Source organism: Amphibalanus amphitrite, unplaced genomic scaffold (genome assembly GCF_019059575.1).
Source record: "Amphibalanus amphitrite isolate SeventyFive unplaced genomic scaffold, NRLGWU_Aamphi_draft 000490F_arrow, whole genome shotgun sequence".
NCBI lineage: Eukaryota > Metazoa > Arthropoda > Thecostraca > Balanomorpha > Balanidae > Amphibalanus > Amphibalanus amphitrite.
In genome coordinates, this window is record NW_024881984.1 from 331844 (window position 1) to 356150 (window position 24307).

At 56.2% G+C, this 24307-nt stretch overlaps 1 protein-coding gene across 19 annotated transcripts in view; it reads left to right on the top strand.

Moving 5' to 3' along the window:
* LOC122392546 (polypyrimidine tract-binding protein 1-like) overlaps nt 1-24307 on the top strand; it is a 137981-nt gene that overhangs the window by 71627 nt on the left and 42047 nt on the right. For 17 of the 19 annotated variants that reach the window (XR_006258540.1, XR_006258542.1, XR_006258543.1 and 14 more), the window contains one exon: nt 23005-23094. Coding sequence is in view for 14 of the 19 variants with exons in the window: in XM_043387572.1 (XP_043243507.1) it covers nt 23005-23094 (90 nt within the window). In the remaining 5 variants the exon portion in view is untranslated. Of the gene's footprint in view, nt 1-6595; nt 6757-23004; nt 23095-24307 lie in introns of those variants that run through there. The other 2 variants (XM_043387566.1, XM_043387573.1) reach the window with 1 other exon arrangement.

Here is a 24307-nt window from a genome sequence, read left to right on the forward strand (position 1 = left end):
AAATGCTTTTTTACAACAATTTTCACAGCTTCATCAATGAAAGAACCTTTTTGGAAAGAAGAGGCCTGAAAAACAACCCTCGCTCGCTGGTGCCCAATCGCCACTATCGAGGGGTAATAGGTTCTCCATTCTCCAGTCTGGGCCAGGGGCAGTCGCCACTCCAGCGTGTTGTCTCCTAAATGACGAAGGTCACCTTTCAAACCTCGGGCTGCCCTGAAGGTCATCTCTTCGACTCACTCCGTCTCCGTGCTCGGCCCTTCTCTAAGGTTGACATGCCGTGTGTCTTTGAACGGCGACTGCCCGACTTTTGGGGTATTGTTGGGCTACGATTAAATTGCTGTTCACAGTTCTTTTGTAGGCTGAAGCTGGACATATCATCTAATTTTTAAGGTCTTACTTTTGAAAGCTTACCCAGAGGTGATATTTTGGAATGGTCTGAATTTTTTTTCAAAAGTGTGTGTCGTAAGACTTGCTTTTCCCCAGCAGGGTTATTAACGTCTTGACTTCCTAGGAATAACTTGGAAGGCTTGCATTAGCAACTGAACAGTCTGGAAACGAGTTGAGGCTTCGTTTCTTTTTTTTAGGACGATGACCCTTCAATCGCTGCTTTTTACCTGTCGTTGAAGACGCTCGAATTTTCTCTAGGAAAAAAGACGCTCGAAAAAATCGTTGACACTCTTTAGATATTCTTTTATCCTCTATTTTATCTCTTCTCCTCTCTTGACTCCTCTGTTTGATGAGCTCTCCTATCCCCCTTCTCTCTCCTTTCATGCTTGCTCTCTTCTCTTCTCTCCTCTCCCCTCCCGTCTGTCAACTCTTCCACCCCTTTCAGCGGACCATTTTTGTCCTCCGTCGCTCCGTCGGTACGTTTTTCTGTCCCGACCTCCCGTCACCGCCCTCAGCCGGCCCCCTACGCCTCACTCTGGCCCGTCACCGGGCGTCGTCCGTCTCATTTGAATTCGGTCCGGGCCGAACCAGCGTCCGCTCCCACTCTGTGTGGCGCCGGACGACGCGGATTGGTGTAACACGTGTTGACGTTGCTTACACACGCAGTGTCAACCGGACACAGAACAGCGCTAACAAATGTAGCACGGTGACGAGAGCTGGTTTGCAGAACTCGAGACAGCCGGATGTGCGTGATGCTTTTGTTATTGACATAACCGCTACTGAGTGAATGACGTTACTTCGTTGATACCTTCCCAGTGCACTGCTTTGTTATATGAATTTCGTGTTAGTGAGAAAAACATGTGAAATTGGGTTACAATATTCGTTCCATGTGAAAAGCAAACAAAATATGACAGCTCGCGTAGTAAACGTCACGTTTTGTCTGAATGTCATGTTCAGCCATTTAACGAGTCGTTTGGATGCCACTTTTCGAGCCTGTCTATCCGCTGTCAAGAGCATGCCAACTGTCGCTGCTCTTTATCGCCACTACTTGACCTCAAGGACCTGTTAAGTGTGCTCCCTCTCAAACCCTGTCGACCTCTAGCTCTCCCTGAACCACTAGTTAAACTTTTTATCCGTCTTCCCTCTCTCCTTTTTTTCTTCTTCTGCCATCTAACAGCCGACGTTTGCAACAGGTTGGTTGGTAGCCAGCCTTACTAGACGACCTGACTCAGCCCTCCCTGCTTATGCTTATCAGACCTCGACCAGCCTGATACAATTGGATGGGTCCCATCTGCCCGTCTGCCTGCTAGAGGACAGTTCCAGACTGTTCGATTTGCTCCTACCTGTCAATCTGTATCTAGCATCCCTCTAGCTGCACAACAGAGGGCTGCCCGCCAGTCTTGCTGCGTGGTGTTTTCGTTTCTGTCTTTTGAAGCTTTCTCTTTGTGCTCGCCCGCGGCGATGTTCACTGACGCAGCTCAGCCGTGGGCTTTGTCGGCAGCGGCAGCACGGTCGTCCCAGCTCTCTAGGGCACGGCCGATGGCATCCCGTTTCCCAAACTGCGCTCGCCGGCGGCGGCCGCGCTCACGGAGCCTCGGGGGACCCCGGCTGCCGTCTTGCGCCGCCTCCGGAGCCGCCCTTAGTCAAGACTCGAGGCTCGTATGTCGCATTTCCGAATCGGCCTGAGCCGGGTCCCCTGGCACTGCAAACTCCGGCGCTGCCGGTTCCGAGACACTGTGCCATTATCGACGCTGGGAGCGGGGTAACTTAGCCGGGAGCGAGCGGCGACCCGCGCGCGCTCCAAGGCGTTCTCCGAGCTGACCTTTCCCGTCGGGGATTAATTGCGCCGAGTTGTGCCGACTGCACTGCCGGCAGCGGTATGAATTTTTAACTGCAGCCGGAGTCAGTACAGGAAAGGCTGAGGTGAGGTGTTTGGGCGTTAATTTTACATGATCGAGATTGGGTTCTGGTCAGATGGGCTCCGCTCTGGCCGTGATGAGGCTCCCTGAGCGCGCTGGTGCGGCGCCTCAGAGATGGATCGATGTGTTTTGCTGTTGGCTCGGATCGGCGCGGCTCGGCACGCGGTGTGGTGCCGCGATCCGATGGCGGTCGAATGGTAACAATGTCACGGGGATCGGATACCCATCGGCCGGAACGGGCCGGCGACAGTGAGCAACGACAGGAGGGCGCGGTGGAGATGGCGCAGGAGACGACGGATTGCGACGGAGAAACCCACAACGGCAGCGACGATGGCAGCATTGCATGAAAATTGCGGCAGAACCTCCCGTAGCGATGAGAGTGGACGCATCGATGTCGCCGACTAGCCCGTGTTTTGCTCTGCACCGTTGTCGCGAAAGTGTCAGTTGATGCCGTGACGTCAGCGCGGCGTCGGGCCGACAGCGGATCATCGGTCCCCGATTCGGACAGGACGCGATCGAAGTCCTGTTCGGTTACCATCGACACGCTCGTCACGCACCGGGCTCTGGCATTCCTCTGAATCAGGACCCGCGCCACCCTCCCGGCGGGTCAGATACGGTCGAGACTTGACCTGGCAGACTTTGACCGGCCCAGTCTGGTCCAGGACAATCCGGGCTAGCCCAGTTTGGTCCTAGTCAAGTATGGACTAGCTCAACTGACCTTTGCTGATCTGGACCAGATCAGGTTGTCTGGTCCAGCATGAGAGATCAAAATAAACCTATCTTGTACTTGAACTTGTCCAATGCTGATGCTTATCCACATGACGCCATTTACAAATGGTCGATGGTTGCTCAGTTGTCACGCCTGGACAAGCGAACCCCCTTTTATGGTATGCACCAGCGGGTGGCGCAGAACCGCTGAGCGCTGGCAGTCGTGGTTTGTTTTGATTGAGTCTGTTGTGAATCACCTGACTGATTCGGCATGTCTAGCCGGGAGGTTGGCGCCGGCTCGCTGGTTCCAGGGACAAACACGGAACGTGAACTAGACTGAGCTAGACACACATAGGACGGGGCTGCTGCCGCCTGCTTGTAGTCTGATATTGAAGTTTTCGGACTGGCCCATTCAGATAGCGGTGGTCTCTGAATTCTGATTCATAAGTAGGTACCCCGAACCTGGACTGCATAACCAGAACAGGCTGCACTAGACATTCAACTGGACTGGTATCTCAATTAACGGTTCAGCAATGTGCCGCTAGGTGGCGTACTGGTGGAGGTGCTCATGGATTCCATTGAAGTGATGGATAATATGGGCTGTTCGCTGTGAATTGCGGGGGCTTAGCGTGATTTTCGGAACGGGCGCGTGTAGTTTGTTTGTTGAGTCCACTGTGCATTAGTGTGGCACTTACCTGAGATGTTGCTATCTTTGGATTGATAGTCCGTTTCAATAAGCATTCTGATTAACACGTCATATCCCTTCCATCATTACACCTTTTAGAATCTTGACACCTGTCAATACAACTGAACTGAAAACACGTCGAAAAATAAACGTTCCCGAGGGTACCGGCTAGTTATTTCCCGACCACGAGCAGTCCCTCTCGTCTCCGTCTTCGCTGCTCCTCATTCTCATATGCGATATCAGCTCCAGTCGCTTACACGTACCCGAGAATGCACCTAAGGGCCAGCTGCCCATCAATACGCATTGGTTTTAATTCCTGGATCTACCTATCGAGCGTGAACCTATACCAATCGTCCATTTGTTGTGCTGATTCCACTGAAGCTGTCCACCTCACCGTGTGGCCACTTCAGTGCCACTTCAGGGCGAGTGCCGGGCACTTGAACTTCTTCCGAGCAGTCTGTCCGGCCTGAAGAGGTGGGGATGAGTTGAAAGGAGAACCGGAACGGTAGTCGACCACCCTGCCAATGTCCTGATAATGACTCTCCCAAACCCAACCCACCCGTCAACGTGCGTGAGGTTTATCGTTGATAAGTATAGCCGTGAACACGCTAGCTAGTCGCTAGCATGTTCACTTATACCCAACCCTATGTCCACAGTCCACACCCAGTCCGCATTCCCAGGAAGTGAGCGACCGGGTTCCGCGGATTCCGCGGCGACTCCCACCCGTCCGCATTGAGAACCGTTCGCGCTGGGTTCGCTATGTTCCGTTCGTTCCCACCTGGCTTGGAACTGGCGTGACCAACGGCGTCGTCTGGGACGTCGCTCGCCTGACGCTGTGACTGTCGGGACCGTTGAACTGAGTGTTCCTCTGTGAGAGCCTGTTCTGCTAGCATTCTGTCGCCACTGCATGGCTGTCGTCTTCGGTCGTCGTACCAGCTCTGTTGGTTGGGTGGCTTGTCCGACATCCCGGATAGATCGGCAGAGAAGCTGGCTGCCAGTGGTGAAGCCAACTCGCGGTAGAATGTTCGTCTTACTAAGGAAAATCGAATCAGGGAACTATCGACTGCTGCCTGTTGCCAGTTCGGATATGGTTTATATTTACCTTTTCCTCAACTCTCAGATGTCAGAAAGTGGGTCCTTAGTAAGAAACTAAGAACAGTAGACTTTTTCAAAAATTTACCTAACCGATAATGTATCAAATAAGAAACATTTGTTTTTAGACCGCAGTATCAATAAAATTAACTGATTTCCGTTAAAACTGAAGGAGCGAAATATATATTAATCTGATGTGACGTCATTTTGGTATTGATGACGTCTCTGAGTGACTAGTGACCTCACTGTGCCGCTCTCCCGGGTGTGCTCGCCTGGCCGGCTCCGTCAGGCGTCGGTCGAAGGCGAGGTCTGAATGGGAGTGGCAGCATCATTTGCATCTATGATATGTGCCCGCCGGGGCGCGCGCTGATCAAAATGGCCGAACAGGTGGCAGCAATGACGTCAGAAGAGCCTGCAGATCCGCCTGGCACCAGGCTGAGATGGGAATGCCGTGGGACGATGCGTGGCAATGGCGTGAAGTGGTAACTGTGTTTGTATTTGAAAAATTCCATATGCTCATGCTAAAAGAATCTTTAATGCAGCCTGAGTTAATGCCCATGTCTGTCGCGTTTTTTCCTTTACCTTATTAGCTTTGCCAACTGTTTCTTGCGTGTCACCTGCCTGACAATCGAGTGCCGTGGTGCAGCGAGGGGACGTTCGAGGAACGCTCCCCTGTTCAGTGCTCAGTGCTGTGTGTCATTCAGGCCATGTGACGCTCGGGCTCTGACCCTCGATGGTCCTGCTGCTGCTCGGCAGCTATGGAGGGTTGACAGAGTGCTTTAGAGTGCGCCGGACCACCCTCAGCGCTGTCTGCGGGATTGGGTCACCCCGGACCCTCCAGACGGCCCTCAGGCGACCGCCGCCCGTCGAGCGGCCCTCCCTCTCCCCGTCGAGCCGCTCTCCCTCCCCCTTCACCTCCCCTGTCGGCGGCCCGTCCGGAATCCAGGTCATTCCTTTCGTCCCCGTATGGTCTGAAGTGGATGGTTTGGCGGCTCCAAGGCCGAACTCCGGCCCCCGGTCGCCGCGCCCCTGCCCTGACAGAGGGACCAAGGTGAACCCCACACTCAGCGGCCCGGTTAGATGATATGCCCGACCCGTCGGTTAGGAACTGAGCCACATGCTCAAAGGAAGCCAATCAAATTTGAACTGGGCATGCAATTAATTCCCGGCCGAGTCTATTGTGCGCTGGCTGTATTGATTGGGAGGACGGAGCCGTCTGTGAGAGCTGGGGCTGATTCGAGCCCGCTACCTGCAGGCACGACGGTCTATTTGACACTGCTGGACGGAGCTGCTACAGTCATTAATCGTTCTGTGCTGGTGGTCGATGGAGCGCTCGACCTCCGCTCAATCTGTGCTCGAACTGCGCTTGAAATTCGCTCGATCTGCGCTGGAACTGCGCTGAAAGCCCGCTCGAACTTCTCATGAAAGTCCGCTTGATCCGTGCTCGGTGCTGCGCTCAACCTCCCTCGACCTGCGCTCGACCCGCGCTTGAACTGCGCTCAACCTGCACTCACCCGTCCCGGCCACCGTCGCAGCCTCTCGTCTGAGCTGAGGGCGGCAGTCGGCGCGACCGATCGAACTCGTCCGAGAGCTCATTTATCCGGCTAATGAGCGCCGCTCCAATCTCGGAAAGGAGTGGCACCGGCCGGCCGATCATACCTGCTATTGGCCCGACGCTCACCTGTTGAGCCCGGCCAATCGATGCTGGCCGCCGCCGCCGCCGCTAGCGGGCGCACCGTCGCGCCGCCGCATAGACTCGCCCAGCGAGCGCCGCCGGCGCCGGCAGCGGCGGAGCGGCGGCCGGGCGTCATTCCCTCTGCTCTGCTGGCGGTGTGCGGTCGCTCGGCTCTCTGTCTCTGTGTCCGGCGCCCCTCGGCCGCTCTCGCTCTTCTGCAGCGCTGCTGTGTCGTCTCTGTCTCACCGTCTACCTTCTCTGTCATCCTGGAGGCGTCCTGCGTCGAAATGGTGAGTGGTTGGAGTGTTTCTCCGACACCATACGGTGTGTTTGGCCCGGTCGTGAGCCGGCCTCCCGGCCGGGCGGTCACGGTGAGTGGGCGAGCCCGGGCCGAGACGGTGACATCACCCTGCCGGTGGTGACTGTCTCTCTCGTGGAACGAACGACCGGCCTCCCTGCTGCGGCCTGCGGGCCGCGACGGCCCAAACTGGGCGCTGTAAACTGACTGGGCGAGCCGGCCGGCTGCGGCGGGCTGGGGCACGCCGGGCCGACATACGGTGGGGAGACGTAGGTGCTACTTGGCGAGGTGGGATGATAGCGGTGGGATAGCAGGATGTGTGAACGCTATTGGACCGGGATTGTTTATCAGTATGGCGGAAATTTGGTTTGGGTGGCGGTATTGGTGTAAAGAACCGGCATGGCACCATTTCCGGCTGTACCGTTGCAGTCAGCAGTCGGCGTGTGTGTTGGCTGACAAACGCTATTTTGCCCGGTTTTATTCCCGTGGAGTTTTGTAGTTGCCGTCGGGCTATTTCCTGTCCATGTATGGAGCCAGGTGAATCAACAATGATTTGCATTGTTATGTTTCGTGGCTCATGGCAGGCCTGAGCCCAGTATATTAGGTTAAGGTTCCACATGGTGATATACGGTTTCATTTAGTGGTGGGCGAGGCGGGTGCATAGGCTCACCGCATTGGACATGACAAAGAGTTATGGTCCCCGCGCCCCAGGTCCCTCATACCCGGTCTTTAATCATGATGTTACAGAATCAGGTAACCCCGGGACGTGGGGACCTACAATAACATGAATCACACTTGCAAACCTTGTTCATTTGCACTCTTTATCACAATCGCTACACTGTTTACGTGTCAGGGGTATTCATGCTGGTCGCGTTGGCAGTGTTATGCAACCGTTGCCAGGCTAGATAAGGCATTCAGCGGACTTCAAAGAGTTCACCGCGTGGTTTTGATGGCTCGCCTAATTCAACTTCTCTTCACGTTGGTAGCGAGAGCCCAAAATTGGCGTCCCTTTCTCTTTTTGGGCGCTGTGAATGGCGGAGCCATGGATGAAGGAGAACCTTCATCCATGGCGGAGCGTTCGCCGTCCCTTTGGCTGGTGGGACGTCCCCAGACCCCACATTCGGCGGTGGGACGGGACCCGGTGGGACGGCGCGGGCTCCAGCGGCCCGCTCACCTGACCTCGGGGCCGTGTGAGCGGTCCCGCTCGGCCGGCCGGTCATTACCTGGCGCTCGTTTTTGTCGGACCGTGCGATTATGGCCGGGCCGGCGGCGCTGGAACGGCGTGGGGTGGTGCGCTCGGACGCTCCCAGACGGAGCCGTTTTTGGCCGCTCGGCGCGGAGAGCGGCCGAGCGCGGCTGAGCGCAGTCGAGTGGCGGCGCGTCGCACTCAGCCCGCGGCGCTCACACCTGGTGTTCCGCTGTGACCGGCACGGCCGTCCGGCCAGCCTCCCGCTCTCCGCGCCCTGCCTACCAGCTGGGCAGGCGGGGGTGCCTCTGCCGGCCGCCGCTGCCTTTGTCAGCCCCGCCGACCAGCTGCTGTTACCGGGCTGAGGGGCGCCGAAGGCCGCGCCGCCAACAAAAAGGCCCGGCGCTCTCCCCCGGGCCGGTCGGGACGGCGCGGGGACGGGACGCGCGCCGTGAGAACCCGCTGCCTGTGTGCCGGGGGAGTGGGGAGCGGCGCGGGGAAGGATTGGACGCCGCCGGCGTGCGGTGAGGGGTATCCGGAGGATTATTGGACCCGGGGAGCCTACCTGGGCCGGTGGGGAAGGGTGCCGTCCGCCGCCCTCCCCATTGACTGTCCAGGAGCGCGGCTGTCGGACGTTGTTATGGCGGAGCAGACTGTATGTATGTATGTATGTATTGACGATCAAGAGCAATCCACAATCGGCGTGGCGATTACACTCCGAGTCCGAGCTGGTTGAAGATAACACAAGAAATAGGTACCTACACAAGAAAACGCACACACTTACGGATACGAAATACACAACGCGAACGCCGAACACGCACATACTTGGTGTAACCCGCACGAAGCCGCGTTCATAACTATGTACACACAGACTCGTTTGCCTTTCATAGTCCAAGAGTCATGAGGCTAGCTACTATGGCTACTCTGGCTAGGCTTAAGCCCCTTTTTTACAGCACGGGCAAATCTGGCTGGAGGCAACTGCGTTAGCTCGAGGGGGAGAGTATTTAGGAGCGCCGCGGCACGGTAGGCGAATCTACGTTTTCCGGTCTCTAGTCGGGGTCGCGGTAAGTGGAAAAGGTGGTCTTGGCGAGTAGACCTTGCTCGTGTTTGGGAATTTTTGGAAAATAGGGTTGCGATCTCCTCGGGTTCACCTCTCTGGATGGCCTTGTGCGCCGTGATAAGGGTATGGTATTCAGCCATTGTTTTAGGTGCCATCCAGCCGAGTTGGTCCCGGAGATGGGAGACATGATCAAATTTACGGCGACCGAAAATGACTCTAGCGGCAAAGTTAAGAATTTTCTGAATGCGATCGAAGTTCCTTTGGCTACCATTACCAAATACGGAGAGACAGTACTGGATCCGTGACATGACGAGAGCCACCACTAGTGTCTTGGTGACACCGTCGGGGAGGTAGTGGCGGACATGTGAGAGGCCAATTAGGAGACCCGTGCATCGGCGACTGAGCTCGGACACATGCGCGTCCCAGGACAGGGTGCCGTCGAAGATAACGCCCAGGTTGCCCACCTGCTTGCATGGCACTAGTTTGGTGTCGCGAAAAGAAACGGTGAAAGCAGGTATGCTTCTCAAATTTTGCCGACTGCCGAAAACCATGAGCTGAGTTTTAGCAGTGTTTACTTTAAGAGCATTTGCACCGAACCAATGGTCGAGAGACGCCAGTGACGCTTCCAAGCGCGAGATGAGTCCCCTAAGGTCGTTTAAAGGGCCACTCACCAACAATTGAGTATCATCAGCGTACTGGAAGACTGCTGCATCCTCAGAATAAAGTGATAGATCATTGGAAAATACCGTGAAGAGTAAGGGACCGAGTGCCGAGCCTTGAAAGACGCCCATAGAGTTGGGGAGAGGTTGTGATAATACCCGGCGACCGGACTCGTCCTTCAATGACACACTCTGTGTGTGACCCTGGAGATAAGCGGCGAACCAGGATGTCTCTATGCCGTGCATTGCCAATTTAGCGAGTAATAACTCATGGTTGATGACATCAAAACATTTGCTTAAATCAATAAGGCATAGCATAGAGACATCCCCCCTATCGGTGGCGGCCAGGATTTGGTCACTGACGGACAGAAGTGCTGTCTCAGTTGAGTGCCGGGGTCGGAAACCGTGCTGGGTATTGGCCAGAAGATGGTTTTGGGAGAGATAGCGATAGAGCTGTTTGTGAATGACTCGCTCGACCACCTTCATAATGACAGGTACTAAGGAGATAGGTCGGAAATTAGTGGGATCAGATGGGTTTCCAGACTTGAAGATGGGGTGAACAATAGAGTGTTTCCAATGAAAGGGGATATCGGACCTTGAGATGCAAGTGTTAATGATGTGAAGGATAACGTCACCGATAGATGGGAAAGCAGTTTTCAGCATGCGAATGCAGACGCCATCAGACGCACAGGCGGCAGAATTGCGCATATTGAAAACGGTGTGACCGAGTTCACCGAGAGAGATAGGTCTGGGCTTAAATCTACCGGTTACGACACGCGGCAAACGGCCAATTTGCTCAACAACTGGATTTTGGTCACGGATCTCTGTAGCGACGCGGGGACCCACAGAAACGAAAAAAGAATTTAAAACGTCAGCCGATACATCAGGTTGAACACTAGGTCCGTCTTTCTTACCAGCCACAACCGACCTAATACTTTTCCACACCTTGTTGGGACCCCGCCCACTAATCTCTCTGTGAAGTTCGCCGCGTCGGTCTCGTCGCACTGCGGCCCGGACAGTTCGGTTTAAGTCTTTGTAAACCTCCGACTTTCTACCGAACTGCTGTAACGCGGTACGACGTTGATCCATGATTTTAAGTGTGGCGGGGGTAACTGGTGGTGCTGTAGGATTACGGACAGCACCGGCCTCAGGCCCCGACACTGGTGTGCAGCCCTTGTCAGAATCCGACGGAGAATTAGATTTACGGGCAACTCGGGGACTGGTTGGTGCTGGCTGGCGCTGAAACTCTGCCCTGAATGGTGCTGGAACCGCACTGGAATTGCCACTTGCCAGACGGTCCCTTGGCCTCTGAGCTAGGTGGTGCTGCTCTGCGCCGGATGGTGCTGGGAGCGTGCGTCGAGTGCTGCTGTAACTCGCAGCGACTGTTTGCTTCGGTTCCGATCCAGGTCGCAGCGTTTGAGTTCGTCGAACACCTCTGTCAGGACTGAGGACACTGGTGGCGACACTGTCCCCATTGGTGGGCTGGGTGGGCGAATGAACGGCGACTTCCCAGACGAACGGGGCACTGCGAGTTTAATGTACCAGCGCCTCGGGCTGTAAATCGACCGTGGAAATCGCCACTGAACTGACCCTCACTGCAAATCTACCAGCTTCTCGGCTGGTAGAAACGAGCTCGTACACTGCATTGCGGCTGCGCTAAATCTACCACACCGTCGGTAGAGGCTCGGCACCGGGCCAGTAAATCGTGTACCGCCGCCTCTGGTAAACGTACTAGCGCCGCCGCTGCTAGATTAGAGGCCGGCCGGCAATCTTCCGCGGGCCTGGCCGACATTCCGCAGTCTCGGCGGCCCTCGGAGGGCGGACGGAGCCGCCGACCGCCGGTTCTGCCCCCGGGCCACGACAGCGGACCAGTTCGTCAGAGCCGCTCTTCAAAGATCAACTCCATGAATGCCAATGTGTTCGAACCAGAGCTAGGAGTGCATCCATAGCTATTCGCCAGTCACGCGGATTGGAATTCTTTGCAGTTCTCCGGGACGGGCGCATTCACGGAATCAGGATCTGCGATCGCATTTTCCTGTCGAGTCGTCGACGTGAATGCTTGTCTTCCTCTGCTGATCTTGATCGCGAAGTTTGTTCGTCACGAACTGTATGAACAGGTGACGATGTGGAACGTTGTTTCACAACGTTGAACGTTTGTTTGGAACCAGCGCTTGCCGCATGAAGTGAAGCGGGAGCTGAAATGTTTCTACGACGAGCAAGTAGCTGTCAAAGATCCTCGAATTTCAAAAAGTCGATCGCTTTCGATATGATTCACCTTCACCTGAACGGTTCAAACTTGTTTACGTGTATTCTTGCCTCATTTACTGTAGATATAGGTATAAACGTGGTTCATGAGAATTCCTAGGCATATTGGTTCTGCGGCCGAGGTGTTATCCCAATTTCTTCGTATATGAGAATTTCGCAACTTAATAACATAGGTGACTGAAAGACGCGAAACATTGTGACATTGTCGGCACGTCACGATATGTCTACCAAGGTCTTGTCGGTATGAAAACCCTAGAAAGTGGCGGCGCGGTTTTGTCGACAAGGGAGCCGCGGGCGGTCGCCGACAGGCCCACGGTCTGGCTGGCTGCGCTGCTGCCCGCGGTCTGTCCTTGAAGGGCAGACCGTGCCTGAGGCGACCATCCTCGCCGCCCGCCCGCCGGTGGGAAGCCGGTGATGGCCCGTGTCCGTTCGGCACTCCGTGGTGGGTCATGGGAGCTGGTTCTTATTTCGCACCACGCAGCAGCTTAGAAGGGTCACAGTGTGGAACGCGAAGGTACTCTTACAGTTCAGAATAGCACTCGCACAGAACCATACAGCTAAGTACCACATCACCCTGGACCCTACTTTTCACTTACACAAGTACCCACCGCACCACTGCACCAACTCACTGCACACTGCACGGTAGGTATACACCATACAATAATCATGCATACACACGCTTCTACCGCCCACACCATCCACTCAGTCCGGCGGAACCATGACCGGGCTATGGTCACTGGTCCGTCTACGAACCGTTGTCGGTGCTACCCCGGTAACGGGACACGCTGCCCGCTCAGCTGGCTCTGCCGACCGCTCGCACCTGAGCACGTCGCTAAAATGCGTCGTACACAGTTGCGACGAGGTTTCCGAGGAACAACACGCGATCTGACCATGTTTGCTCGAAACTTTGGGACGCCACAGGTGTTTTGTTTTTTATTGCTCGAGTTTAGCCGCCGCTGTTGGTCGTGTAGCGAGTTTGGGTGGATTTTTCAAGCAGACTGTTTACTGCGCGGTAGCTTGTGGTTCTGGGAAAAGTTTTGTTTTCGGGAGCTGGGCTGGACCCATTGAAGGCGCTGCAGAGCGTGGGGGGGCCAAGGAGAGAAGCATCGCGCTGCGTCAGGATCAGAGTTGCACGGGACGCTCGATCGTCCGCGCTCGCCATCAGCCGTGCCGCTGTTGGAAGGAGAGGCAGCGTCGACCCCCGACCGACCTCGAGGCGTTGGCTGCGAGTCGAGTCTGTCGTGGTTTGTTGAGCTCGGTGACAGATGTGTCCGAAATGGACCGAGTCGCGCTGTAGTTGTCGTAATTCGTCATCACCGCGGGATGGTTGCCGGTCCGTGAAGGGGCCGTGGGACCGTCGTCGCGCCGGCCGGTCCGTTCGCGACCACGTGGTGTTGGCCGCGCCGGCCGGCGGTCCGGACGGGCAGCGGACCGGCCCGGACCGAGCCGGTGCCGGTCCACTGAGCTGCCGCCCGGACCGGCCGGTCCGCCACCAGCGCCCCCGCGGCCGGCGCCACCGCACGGGGCGCATTCCTGGATCGCGAGGCCGGCAAAAACAAGGGTCCGGCCGCTCGCTGGCCTACCTCACATCCAACGGCGGTGCGTCGGCCTCGTGACTTACCCGTAATATGAAGAGATCGTTGAGGGATGTGGAGTGTTCTAGTTCGTCTCAAGGAGCGCCTAGTCTTTTCAATCTTATCAAAGAATACGCTGAGGCATGTCATTCCAGCATGGGACTCATCAGCCGCCGGAGCTTTGTCATTTTCGGCAGGTGATTCGTTATCTATCCGATCGGCACCCCATTCGATACTGTCAGAGGAATGTCCTGCAGCGTTCTTTGTGCTGGCCGGTGCGGGGCCATGGTGTGCCTGCCGGCCGGTCGTCCGGTGGCTGCATTAGTATGCACCCCCGTGGCCGGTACTGGTCCGGTTGGGCCGGTACCCGACCCAAGCCCCGGTCGCCTAAAGGTGGGAGACAGCCGGTGGTCGTTCAGCTGCAGAGCCGGCCTGCGCTGGGTCTGTGGTGTGTCAGCGTCCAGGCTGGCAGTGCTTAGCTTTCAAGACCAGATGTAGTCAGTCCACTTCAGGAGTATCGGGTTCGGGTTATATAATGGATATGCCTGATGTGGAGAGGCTCAGTGGAACCGCGGCCGGTGTAGGATGTACGAATAGTGCTTAGTGCTCAATGTTTAATAACATTTTATTCGGAGTGATGTTTGTGTGGGCTGCCTGTAGAGGTGGCTAGCGACTACTAACTATGCCGGCTATTTAGATGAGTGCCTGCGTATTCAGCGAACTGCAATTGACAGCTGTGCCTGTTTGGTGTAGGTCAGTTGGCCTGGCTGTGTGCATCTCATTTGTAATGACAATCGTCCGCTAGAATGGCCTGCAAAGCTGCGGCGTATTCAGATATGCATCAAATGACATGTCAGTTGTTCTACATTGTCGATGGATGAACTCGCTGTCATGTTAACGCACTGTGCATACACGACCTTGCATGGGGGTATTTCATTAGGCCGATTTTATCTTGCATTTTGAATTGTCGGTTGCAATGGTTTTGACATTATGTTTTAAGATTTGCTCATTATGAAGTACCGGGTTACGTAAACATGCTTTGCAGAAGCATGGCCGGTCATCCCCGGTTTATCTCTGATTTCGTATTCGCTGCCGAAGGAAGTCATGAAGTCGGTATCGATTTCATCTCTAGTCCCTCGAGCAGCATACTACAAACGCAGCTGTCCGCCACATTACATAAGCCCGGATATCTCGGGTATCAGCCGTAATGACTGCCTCATCACACAAATAGCTGATGGGAAGCCTGTTCTGTGGACCACTGCTTTTGGCATCAGTGGGCTTAGACCTTCTGCTAAGATATTGCTGGCAACCATTTGGTCCGCCCGACGACCCTTCACAGTGGTGAAGCGGATGGAATGCCGTCCCATTACTATCCTGCCGCGGTCTCCATGCTACCTGCTGGCTCTGGATGGCGCTGAAGGTGCCGCTGGTGTTTTGAAGAGGGGAAGAGGTGCGGATTGGAAGTCTACGAGGCACGGGTTCTGGGGATGGAGCATGGCGCATGGCTACCGGGAGAGCCCGGCCGGAGGGTGCACCGTTCCACGAGGGGTCTGAGATGAATGGAATACCGCGGAATGTCAGAGCCGCGAGAAGAAGAATCTGCGCGGTAGCGTCCACTCTCCCAGATGTCTTGGGTTAGACGCGTGGTTGTGTTGAGTGCGCGTCGTCCGGAAGAGGTGTAGTGCTAAGATACTTTAGCTGACGACGTGTAGAAGCTGGGGAGATGTTTGCGTCCAAGATATATGGCCAGAATTCCTTGCATTGGCACACGACAGAAGGCTCAGAAGTGAGACACTGATTCACTGCCGCAATGTTGTGCAGGAATCACCTGAGGGAAGCGTGGGAGTCGAACGGGCCTCGCCGACACGGCGCGTACCGTTACCGTTATGACTAACGCCGGCTGCGGTCGCCGCGACCAGCGGCGTTGCAGGTATTGGGGCCGGACAGGTGTGCATCAAACGGCGCATGTGACGTGATGTGACGCAGCGGCGGCGGCGGGCCACGTGACGTGACGCCGCCGTGACGGGACACCGGCCTCGTCACGGTCCGTGACGGCCGGCTGTCGGTTTTGGACGGCACGGTGGGACGCGGGCTAGCGGTGGGGCCTCTTCGACGACGCTGCTGAGAGGGGACCGGGACTTTTCTTAGTGACGTAGGTCCCTCGCTTGGCAGTATTGCTTATCAAAAGGGAAAAACTCGGTGTCTTCGTTTGCATACCTCCATTGAAAGCTCATACTTAAAACGGATTCGCCCCTTCCTTCCTTCCTCCTTTCTTCGCAATCTTTTCCCTCGGGCTCGTCCACTCAACTCATAGCGGCGACGCGGCTATGGAAGGTTAGGACCCTGCCCGGGCGCCACTGAACGTGACCGGAGCAAAGGGAGACGGGGGTCGGAGACAGATAAATCACCCCGCCGACAGACGCGGGGCAGACCCTGACTAGGGGTGGTGCGAAGGGGAGTGTAGGAACGGGCGCGCCGCTGGCAGGAGAGCCGAGAGGCGCGAACGGCAGTCGTCGACGGCGACGGACGGCGAGTGGAGCAGAGAGTAGGCGAGAAGTGAGCTAAGGAATCCGTGCGGAGTGCCAACGGCTACGAGGATTATCCGATCACGCACTCCTTAACGCCGACATGGCCGCCGGCGAGTGGAGCGGAGAGCGAGCGAGAAGGGAGCCAGGGAAGCTGTGGGGAGTACCAACGGCTACAAGGATTCTATGGTCAGGCACACTAACGCCGGCACGGCAGGTGAGGCGTATCGAGCACGGCTCGGGGGTACGTACAGCGGAGTGCGGTTCATTGGCGGCGACACCACGAGGATGGTTGCCCGGCGACTGACGCGGCGCCACCATGAGGATGGTTTCCCCGGCGACTGACGCGCATCTATTCAGAGGCATATTAAGCGCACACGCAATCGTAAAGGAAACCGGGGAGCCTGGTAGGCACGCTTTGAAGGGTCGTGCAACGCGGCACCCCAACCTGCGACGCGATACACACAAAACACCTGGTTCCGGCCACCCTAAAACTCATGCACACACATCAGGTCCGCCGCCGACCCCTCGGCTACTCTGCAACTGCAATGCGTCCGACGCCCCGGCAACTCCGCACTGCACATACTTCAGGCCCGCTGCCGACGCCTCGGCTACTCTGCAACTCACGCACATACTCACTCATGCACATGCATCAGGTCCGCCGCCGACGCCTCGGCACGCACATACATCAGGTCCGCCGCCGACGCCTCGGCACGCACATGCATCAGGTCCGCCGCCGACGCCTCGGCACGCACATGCATCAGGTCCGCCGCCGACGCCTCGGCACGCACATGCATCAGGTCCGCCGCCGACGCCTCGGCACGCACATGCATCAGGTCCGCCGCCGACGCCTCGGCTACTCTGCAGTAGAGATGTCCTCGGATATAACTTTTCGGTATACCGATACCATACTGATACCAACTCGGTACTTGCTAATTGATTCCTAATGTGTTCGGTTCATTGTTGGTATAATGCACCCTAGGTTGGTACTTGGTTTGGTATCGGTATTCCGATTTTCCGTAGTCGACGTCCTACTCTGCACCGCACATACATCAGGTCCGCCGCCGACGCCTCGGCACCCACACGCATCAGGTCCGCCGCCGACGCCTCGGCTACTCTGCTGTAGAGATGTCCTCGGATACAACTTTCGGTATACCGATACCATACTGATACCAACTCGGTACTTGGTATTTGATTCCTAATGTGTTCGGTATTTTGTTGGTATAATGCACCCTAGGTTGGTACTTGGTTTGGTATCGGTATTCCGATTTTCCGTAGTCGACGTCCTACTCGGCACCGCACATACATCAGGTCCGCCGCCGACGCCTCGGCACGCACATGCATCAGGTCCGCCGCCGACGCCTCGGCTACTCTGCAGTAGAGATGTCCTCGGATATAACTTTTCGGTATACCGATACCATACTGATACCAACTCGGTACTTGCTAATTGATTCCTAATGTGTTCGGTATTTTGTTGGTATAATGCACCCTAGGTTGGTACTTGGTTTGGTATCGGTATTCCGATTTTCCGTAGTCGACGTCCTACTCTGCACCGCACATACATCAGGTCCGCCGCCGACGCCTCGGCACCCACACGCATCAGGTCCGCCGCCGACGCCTCGGCTACTCTGCTGTAGAGATGTCCTCGGATACAACTTTCGGTATACCGATACCATACTAAAACCAACTCGGTACTTGGTATTTGATTCCTAATGTGTTCGGTACTTTGTTGGTATAATGCACCCTAGGTTGGTACTTGGTTTGGTATCGGTATTCCGATTTTCCGTAGTCGACGTCCTACTCTGCACCACACATACATCAGGTCCGCCGCCGACGCCTCGGCACGCACATGCATCAGGTCCGCCGCCGACGCCTCGGCTACTCTGCAGTAGAGATGTCCTCGGATACAACTTTTCGGTATACCGATACCATACTGATACCAACTCGGTACTTGGTATTTGATTCCTAATGTGTTCGGTATTTTGATGGTGTAATGAACCATAGGCTGGTACTTGGTTTGGTATCGGTATTCCGTTTTTCCGTAGTTGACATCAATACACTGCACTGCACATACATCAGGTCCGCCACCGACGCCTCGGCTACTCTGCAACCCACGCACACACATCAGGTTCGCCGACAACGCCCCGGCCACTCCGCAAATCACGCACATACATCAGGTCCGCCGCCGACGCCTCGGCTACTCTGCAACTCATGCACATGCATCAGGTCCGCCGCCGACGCCTCGGCCCCACTGCTACTCATGCACACACATCAGGCCCGCCGTCGTATAGCCTCAGCCACCCCGTAAAAGCTGCACCGGCATGGGTCGAGAATATGGTATGGCAGGCATGGCACGCGCCACACCAACTTAAAAGATGGTATGGCAATGCCATACCAACTTTTCAGGGTAAAAGCTACGAAATTTAAGGTTTTCAGTTTGATAAGAATAAAACACGATAGTATTGTTTCGAGCAACTGGCGCCATACCAACTTTGAAAACAATTCTCCACCCATGTTCGCACGTACATGGGGTCCGCCGCCGACGCCTCGGCCACTCTGCAACTCACACACATGCATCAGGTCCGCCCTCGACGCCTCGGTTACTCTGCAACGGCACATACATCAGGTCCGCCGCCGACGCCTCGGCTACTCTGCAACTCACGCACACGCATCAGGTCCGCCACTGACGCCTCGGCTACGCTACAATCCTTGCACGTAAGTACATCAGGACCGCCGCCGACGCCTCAGCTACTCTGCAACTCATGCACATACATCGGGCCCGCCGCCGACGCCTGGGCTGCACTGTAACCCCTGCACACATCGGGTCCGCCACCGGCGCCTCGGCTAATCTGCAACCCAGCACACGCATCAGGCCCGCCGCCGACGCCTCGGCTACTCTGCAACTTACAGGCGCCAGGTGCGCCGCCGTCACCTCGGCCCTCTGCAACACGGTAGGCACTTAGCTTACTAAAGCGCATTTTAGTGACATCAGAGCCTGAGTCGATCGCCGGCGACCTGGTCACTCGTGGAGGTGTTCACCGCCGTACCGTACAACACGGAACGCAGACCATTTAGTCACGCCGGCGATTCGATCGGAGTCTGGCAGGCGTAGTTCAGACACGCTATTGTCATCGCATATAACATCTTGCCACGAAACCTGACACGAAACCTGCATGGGAGCCGCTTCAATAGCGAGATAAAGCAGCACTTGTTGACGAGGCAACGTGGCGGGGTTGGTTAGATGGGATAATGCCCCTTGTCAAAACAGACCACGCATTCCGAGAAGCGCTTCCGAACGCAACCTGATGGACATACGCTGCCGCAGAAACACATCTCAGCCAGTCACCTTGGAGGCTCGGTTTAGCACTCGAGGAGTCTCTTTGTAAAAAGGTCTCAAAGTATTTTCTAAGTGGCCGCCTCCGTATTTCTGCAAACCGACATACGCATACATCCGGTCCGGCGCCGACGCCTCGACCACTCTGTCTACACTACACACCTGGTCCGCTGCCGACGCCTCGGCTACTCTGTCTACGCTACACACCTGGTCCGCTGCCGACGCCTCGGCCACTCTATCTACACTACACACCTGGTCCGCTGCCGACGCCTCGGCCACTTTGCGCTTAACACATACGCACACACACACACACACGCACCCCCCCCCCCCCCACACACACATACACACCCGGTCTGCGTCATGCATCGGCTACTCTGTAACTCGACAGGCATCTAGCTATCGACAGACTATGAACTTCTTTCGTCCAATGTCTGAAATACTGGGCTCAACGGTGGCAGACGAGACCGAACGAACAATCCGCACACACTGAGAAAACAGTTTCTCCATTTTCGGTCTCAGAGATCAGTTTCGGGCTAATGTCCCCGATTCAAAACAGATCACACATTTTGAGAATATTTTCTGAGCAACGCCATTGATCGCAGAAACGCTCAGTCGGTACCTATTTTCGGTGTCAAGCAGCGCTCAATTGAGTCTTTATTCAAACTGCTCTCAAAGTGTATTCTGAGTGCAGGAATCGAGCAAGCACAGACCACATGCATGCAAGATCATGCCCGGACACAACTACACCGACTACGCCGCTGCCTGCCGGCCCCCCAATCTCGAGACTCCGAGTAAGCGTCGCGACACTGCAATCTGCGGCAAGCTGGCAGCCGACACTTTAGCGAACCCTGCCCACCCACGGTAACCCGTGCGAGCAGCTGCCAAATGTGAGTCCCCATATGCGCTGGCAATGCAAAGTTGTCATCCCGCAGGCCAGGACGGAGCGGCAGAAAAGTCATCGGCGCCCGTGCTCACAGGCCTCATGAACAGCACGTGATTCTTAGGTAGGGGTAGGTGCGTTTAAAGTACGCTAACAATGCACCGCTCCTACTTTCCGTGAGGCACTGTGCTTTGCGTGCGGTGCCATCACAGCACCGGAATCTATGCACAACCTTTTCTACCAGTCATTCACGGCCACATGGCCATACAAACCTCATTTATGTATGTGCGGTCGTATGAGCACGTAAACCGGGTCCGCCGCCGACGCCGCGGCTAAGTTGCGCGCAACATAGGTCTACGGGACCACTGCCGACGACTAGATAATCTGCAGCACGATATCAAAGGCGAAACCAGGCCACTGATCCCAGATTCGCGGCATTCCATTTTAGCCAGCACCGATGACGTCGGTTTAGGCGCCGGGAAGCGTGCCGGGCTAAACATCACAACCCCGAGGCCGTGAACACGGGGATCCAAGACCGACACGAGGACAAAACCATCGGATCGGACCCCCCCCCCCCCCTCTCACCGCAGTGTGTCCAGGCATGGCTTCACACACACCGGAATATCAGCGAACGACACGGCAGGGCCGCCGGGAACCACAGTCGCCCCTCCCCCCCTCCCCCAAGGCCGCCCGCGCCGACCGCCAGTCAGAAAAGACAGCCATCGGCGGAGCCAGAGCCGGCCGCCGGCCGCTGGCACAGCCCCGGCACCGCCATGACACCTGATGAGACAGTCAACGCCGGGGCAGCCGCGGGCCCGCCTGCCGGTACTGTCCGCGGAGCCACAGAGGCCCACAGTGGGGCCGCCACGGTCCTCAAACCGGGCGACAGCGGCGGGACGGGCCGCCCGCCGCAACCTGATACCGCCGACGCCACACGACCCGGCTCCCCCGCTGGTCCCCCGGCGGCCACGAGAGGCAGACGACTAACGAACACCCCGAACACGGTCACGTTCCATTAGTGGGTCGCGGCGCCCCCACGCCGGTCGACAGTGAGTCACTGGCGGCACTGTGCGGGGAGTATGGGGTCCAGTCACAGCTGACTCAGGACGGGAGCCGACCTTGGGGTGGAGGGAGTCCCTCGCCGCCCCGGTTCACACTAACTGGTTCGACCCAAACTCACCACCAAGAGCCATGCCGCAATAACAGACCGGGCATCGCCAGCGGAACACACTGGGAACCTTTCCGCATGCGGCATGTGCCCGGATTCGTGGTCAAACCATTAACTGCTCAGCAGAGATCGAGAAAGGTGTGGTCAGCGGACGCTTAGCCTAAGACTTTTTCATTCCATTGGGTGTATTTGGCGTTTTTAGGGGCTGTCCTACCCTACAAACGAGCCGACGCGAGTGGTTTCGGCCACTGACAGCCAACTGAGGTGAACGCTTGGTGATAGTGGCGCGGGCAACGGGGGCCTAATCAACTCATAGCGGCGACGCGGCTATGGAAGGTTAGGACCCTGCCCGGGCGCCACTGAACGTGACCGGAGCAAAGGGAGACGGGGGTCGGAGACAGATAAATCACCCCGCCGACAGACGCGGGGCAGACCCTGACTAGGGGTGGTGCGAAGGGGAGTGTAGGAACGGGCGCGCCGCTGGCAGGAGAGCCGAGAGGCGCGAACGGCAGTCGTCGACGGCGACGGACGGCGAGTGGAGCAGAGAGTGGGCGAGAAGTTTCAAGGGAAAAACTCGGTGTCTTCGTTTGCATACCTCCATTGAGAGCTCATACTTAAAACGGATTCGCCCCTTCCTTCCTTCCTCCTTTCTTCGCAATCTTTTCCCTCGGGCTCGTCCACCGGAAGCTTCTGCTCCAGTCGGCCCTCCCCGATAGGCGTCTCCGTAGTCTTTGTCCGTCGCCCTGCAGGACTGCCGGCTGTCCAGTGACCACCTGGCCGTCTGATTCGCAACGAGTGCTTGTCCTCCGCTCACCACCTGCCCATCTTGGAGTCGGGGACGTAGGTGGATGCAGGGGCTGGAACGGTGACGGTGTGACTTGGTTAGACTCCTGACGGCCAAGACGTGCAGGGGTGTAAGTGTACGCCTAGGTCACGTTTGTCGTCTCGAGTTGCGTTCTCAAGTTGCGACTCACTTTCGGGTTTGTCCCCTCACCTGGCTTTTGCGATGCTATGCGGTGGCGCTCCCATGCTGAGCCGTGCCGTGCCGTTCCGTGTTGAGCCCTGCCGTGCCAAGCCGTGTGGTCGTCCGGTGGCCAGCTGTCGTGCACCGTGACATCTGTCGTGACATGCAGGACCAGCTGTGCGACTGCTGGCCGTCACTCGTCATCCGCCCCGGACTGAGGGTTGTGTCACACCTCCTTGCATGGGATTCATGAATCCCCTCACAGCTGGCGCCAGGGTCCATCCTTTGTCAGAGGCCTGAGTCACTTCACTCCCACGTCATGTTTGCGATTGGACGCTAGTGTGAGGTCCATCTGGTGGTCCCCGCCTCTACCACAAGGTGCAGGTTAAATATTTGTATCATGCTTTGTGTCACATTTGCAAGCTCTTCAACATCGTATTTTGTGGCAGCCTTGATCTGAAGTTTGTCTTGTGCTGACGCCCATGCCGTACTCGTGCGTTGCAACCGGTGCACTGTCTGTATGTTTAATTCCAATTGGCCCTGTGCGCTCTCACTGATGCATTGGCTCTGGCTAATGTACTTTGACTTTTTCGCCGTCTCTAACCGAGCATTCTCTGTCTTTCAGCGTGGTTCGGAGGAGCTGATGACCGCTGCTGCCGTACCGACCAACGGTGCCATGACACTCACGGCGGACAACAACAATGACGCCAAGAAGGTAAGAAAGTTCTCTTTTTCCTGACTCTTTCACCCGGTGAGCATATTCCGATACGTTCCGGGATGTCCTGGGATGTCCTGAGATTCCAAAGAATACCCTGCTAGGGTCTCAGGATGGCCTTCGCGTTCTAGCGAAGAGAGGAAAGTGAAAACATGTCAAAAACATATGATCTGGGGCTGAAGTCTCGCTCCTTAGGTTGAGCAATGATCGTACATTCCACTTTCCAATGTCGATAAGCGTGGTCCGAAAGGAATGGTGGAAGTGGCCTTGAAACCAGAATGCCTAAAGGTCTGGCGTAAAGGGCCTCAGCAGTCGAAATTCCAACAACCTTTTCCTCGTTAGCTCATTCCTTGTCCGTTCTCACTTCTCATGCATACTTGCCTTCATTTAAGCCTCATTATCCCACCACAGTTGAGTGAATTCCCTTTTCAATACAACCAAGTTCCATCTTTTCACCTGCCTTACCTTGTACCCTTTCGTTCGCTGGGTCCTTCTCTACAGAACCCAACGGTTCGTTCCATTCTTCTAGCTCAGCTTGCGTGTCGCACCTGCGTGCCAATAGGGTCCAGAATCCAGATAATCTCCGAGATCCGCACATGAGGCCTTTCGCCAGGCACCACCTACCTTGTGAACTTCCGGCGCGACCGAGGGTGGCCCGTGTCGCCCGTGTCAGGTCGTGTCACTCGGTGTCAGAGTGTGACACAGGGTGGGACGCTGTCCTCGGTGACCGGCGGGGGTCCTGTTGGCGTTTGCGGACCGGTGGACGGCTCGTGGAGTGGCTGCGCGACAGAGACGGACACGCGGTGACGGAGAGCCTGCCGGTAGGGGTCCATTGGTCTGCTGGTTTTGGACTGCGGGTGACAGGGTGACCCGGGCGGTCCATCTCAGTGTCAGCGCGTGATATCGTTTGGTAGATGGCAGGTGGTAGGTGGCGCTGTTGTCTAACTTTTATAACTATTTATAAATGAGCAGATTATTTCTTGGCGTCGTCTTTAGTGCAATGAGAATGCAGGTGTGTGGAAATTTGAACCTTGCGATAGGTTGTTTAGATATATATCCCCTTGATTTTTTAGAAACGGTGCTTCTTAGTTTGTGGAATATGTAGGCACGTAGCGGATCTCTTTTCCAAAAAGGACACTGGGTAAGCCAGGACAATGGCATTAGGCATATTTTACCCTTTGCTTAACCCAAATTAACTTTGCATCCATGCCGA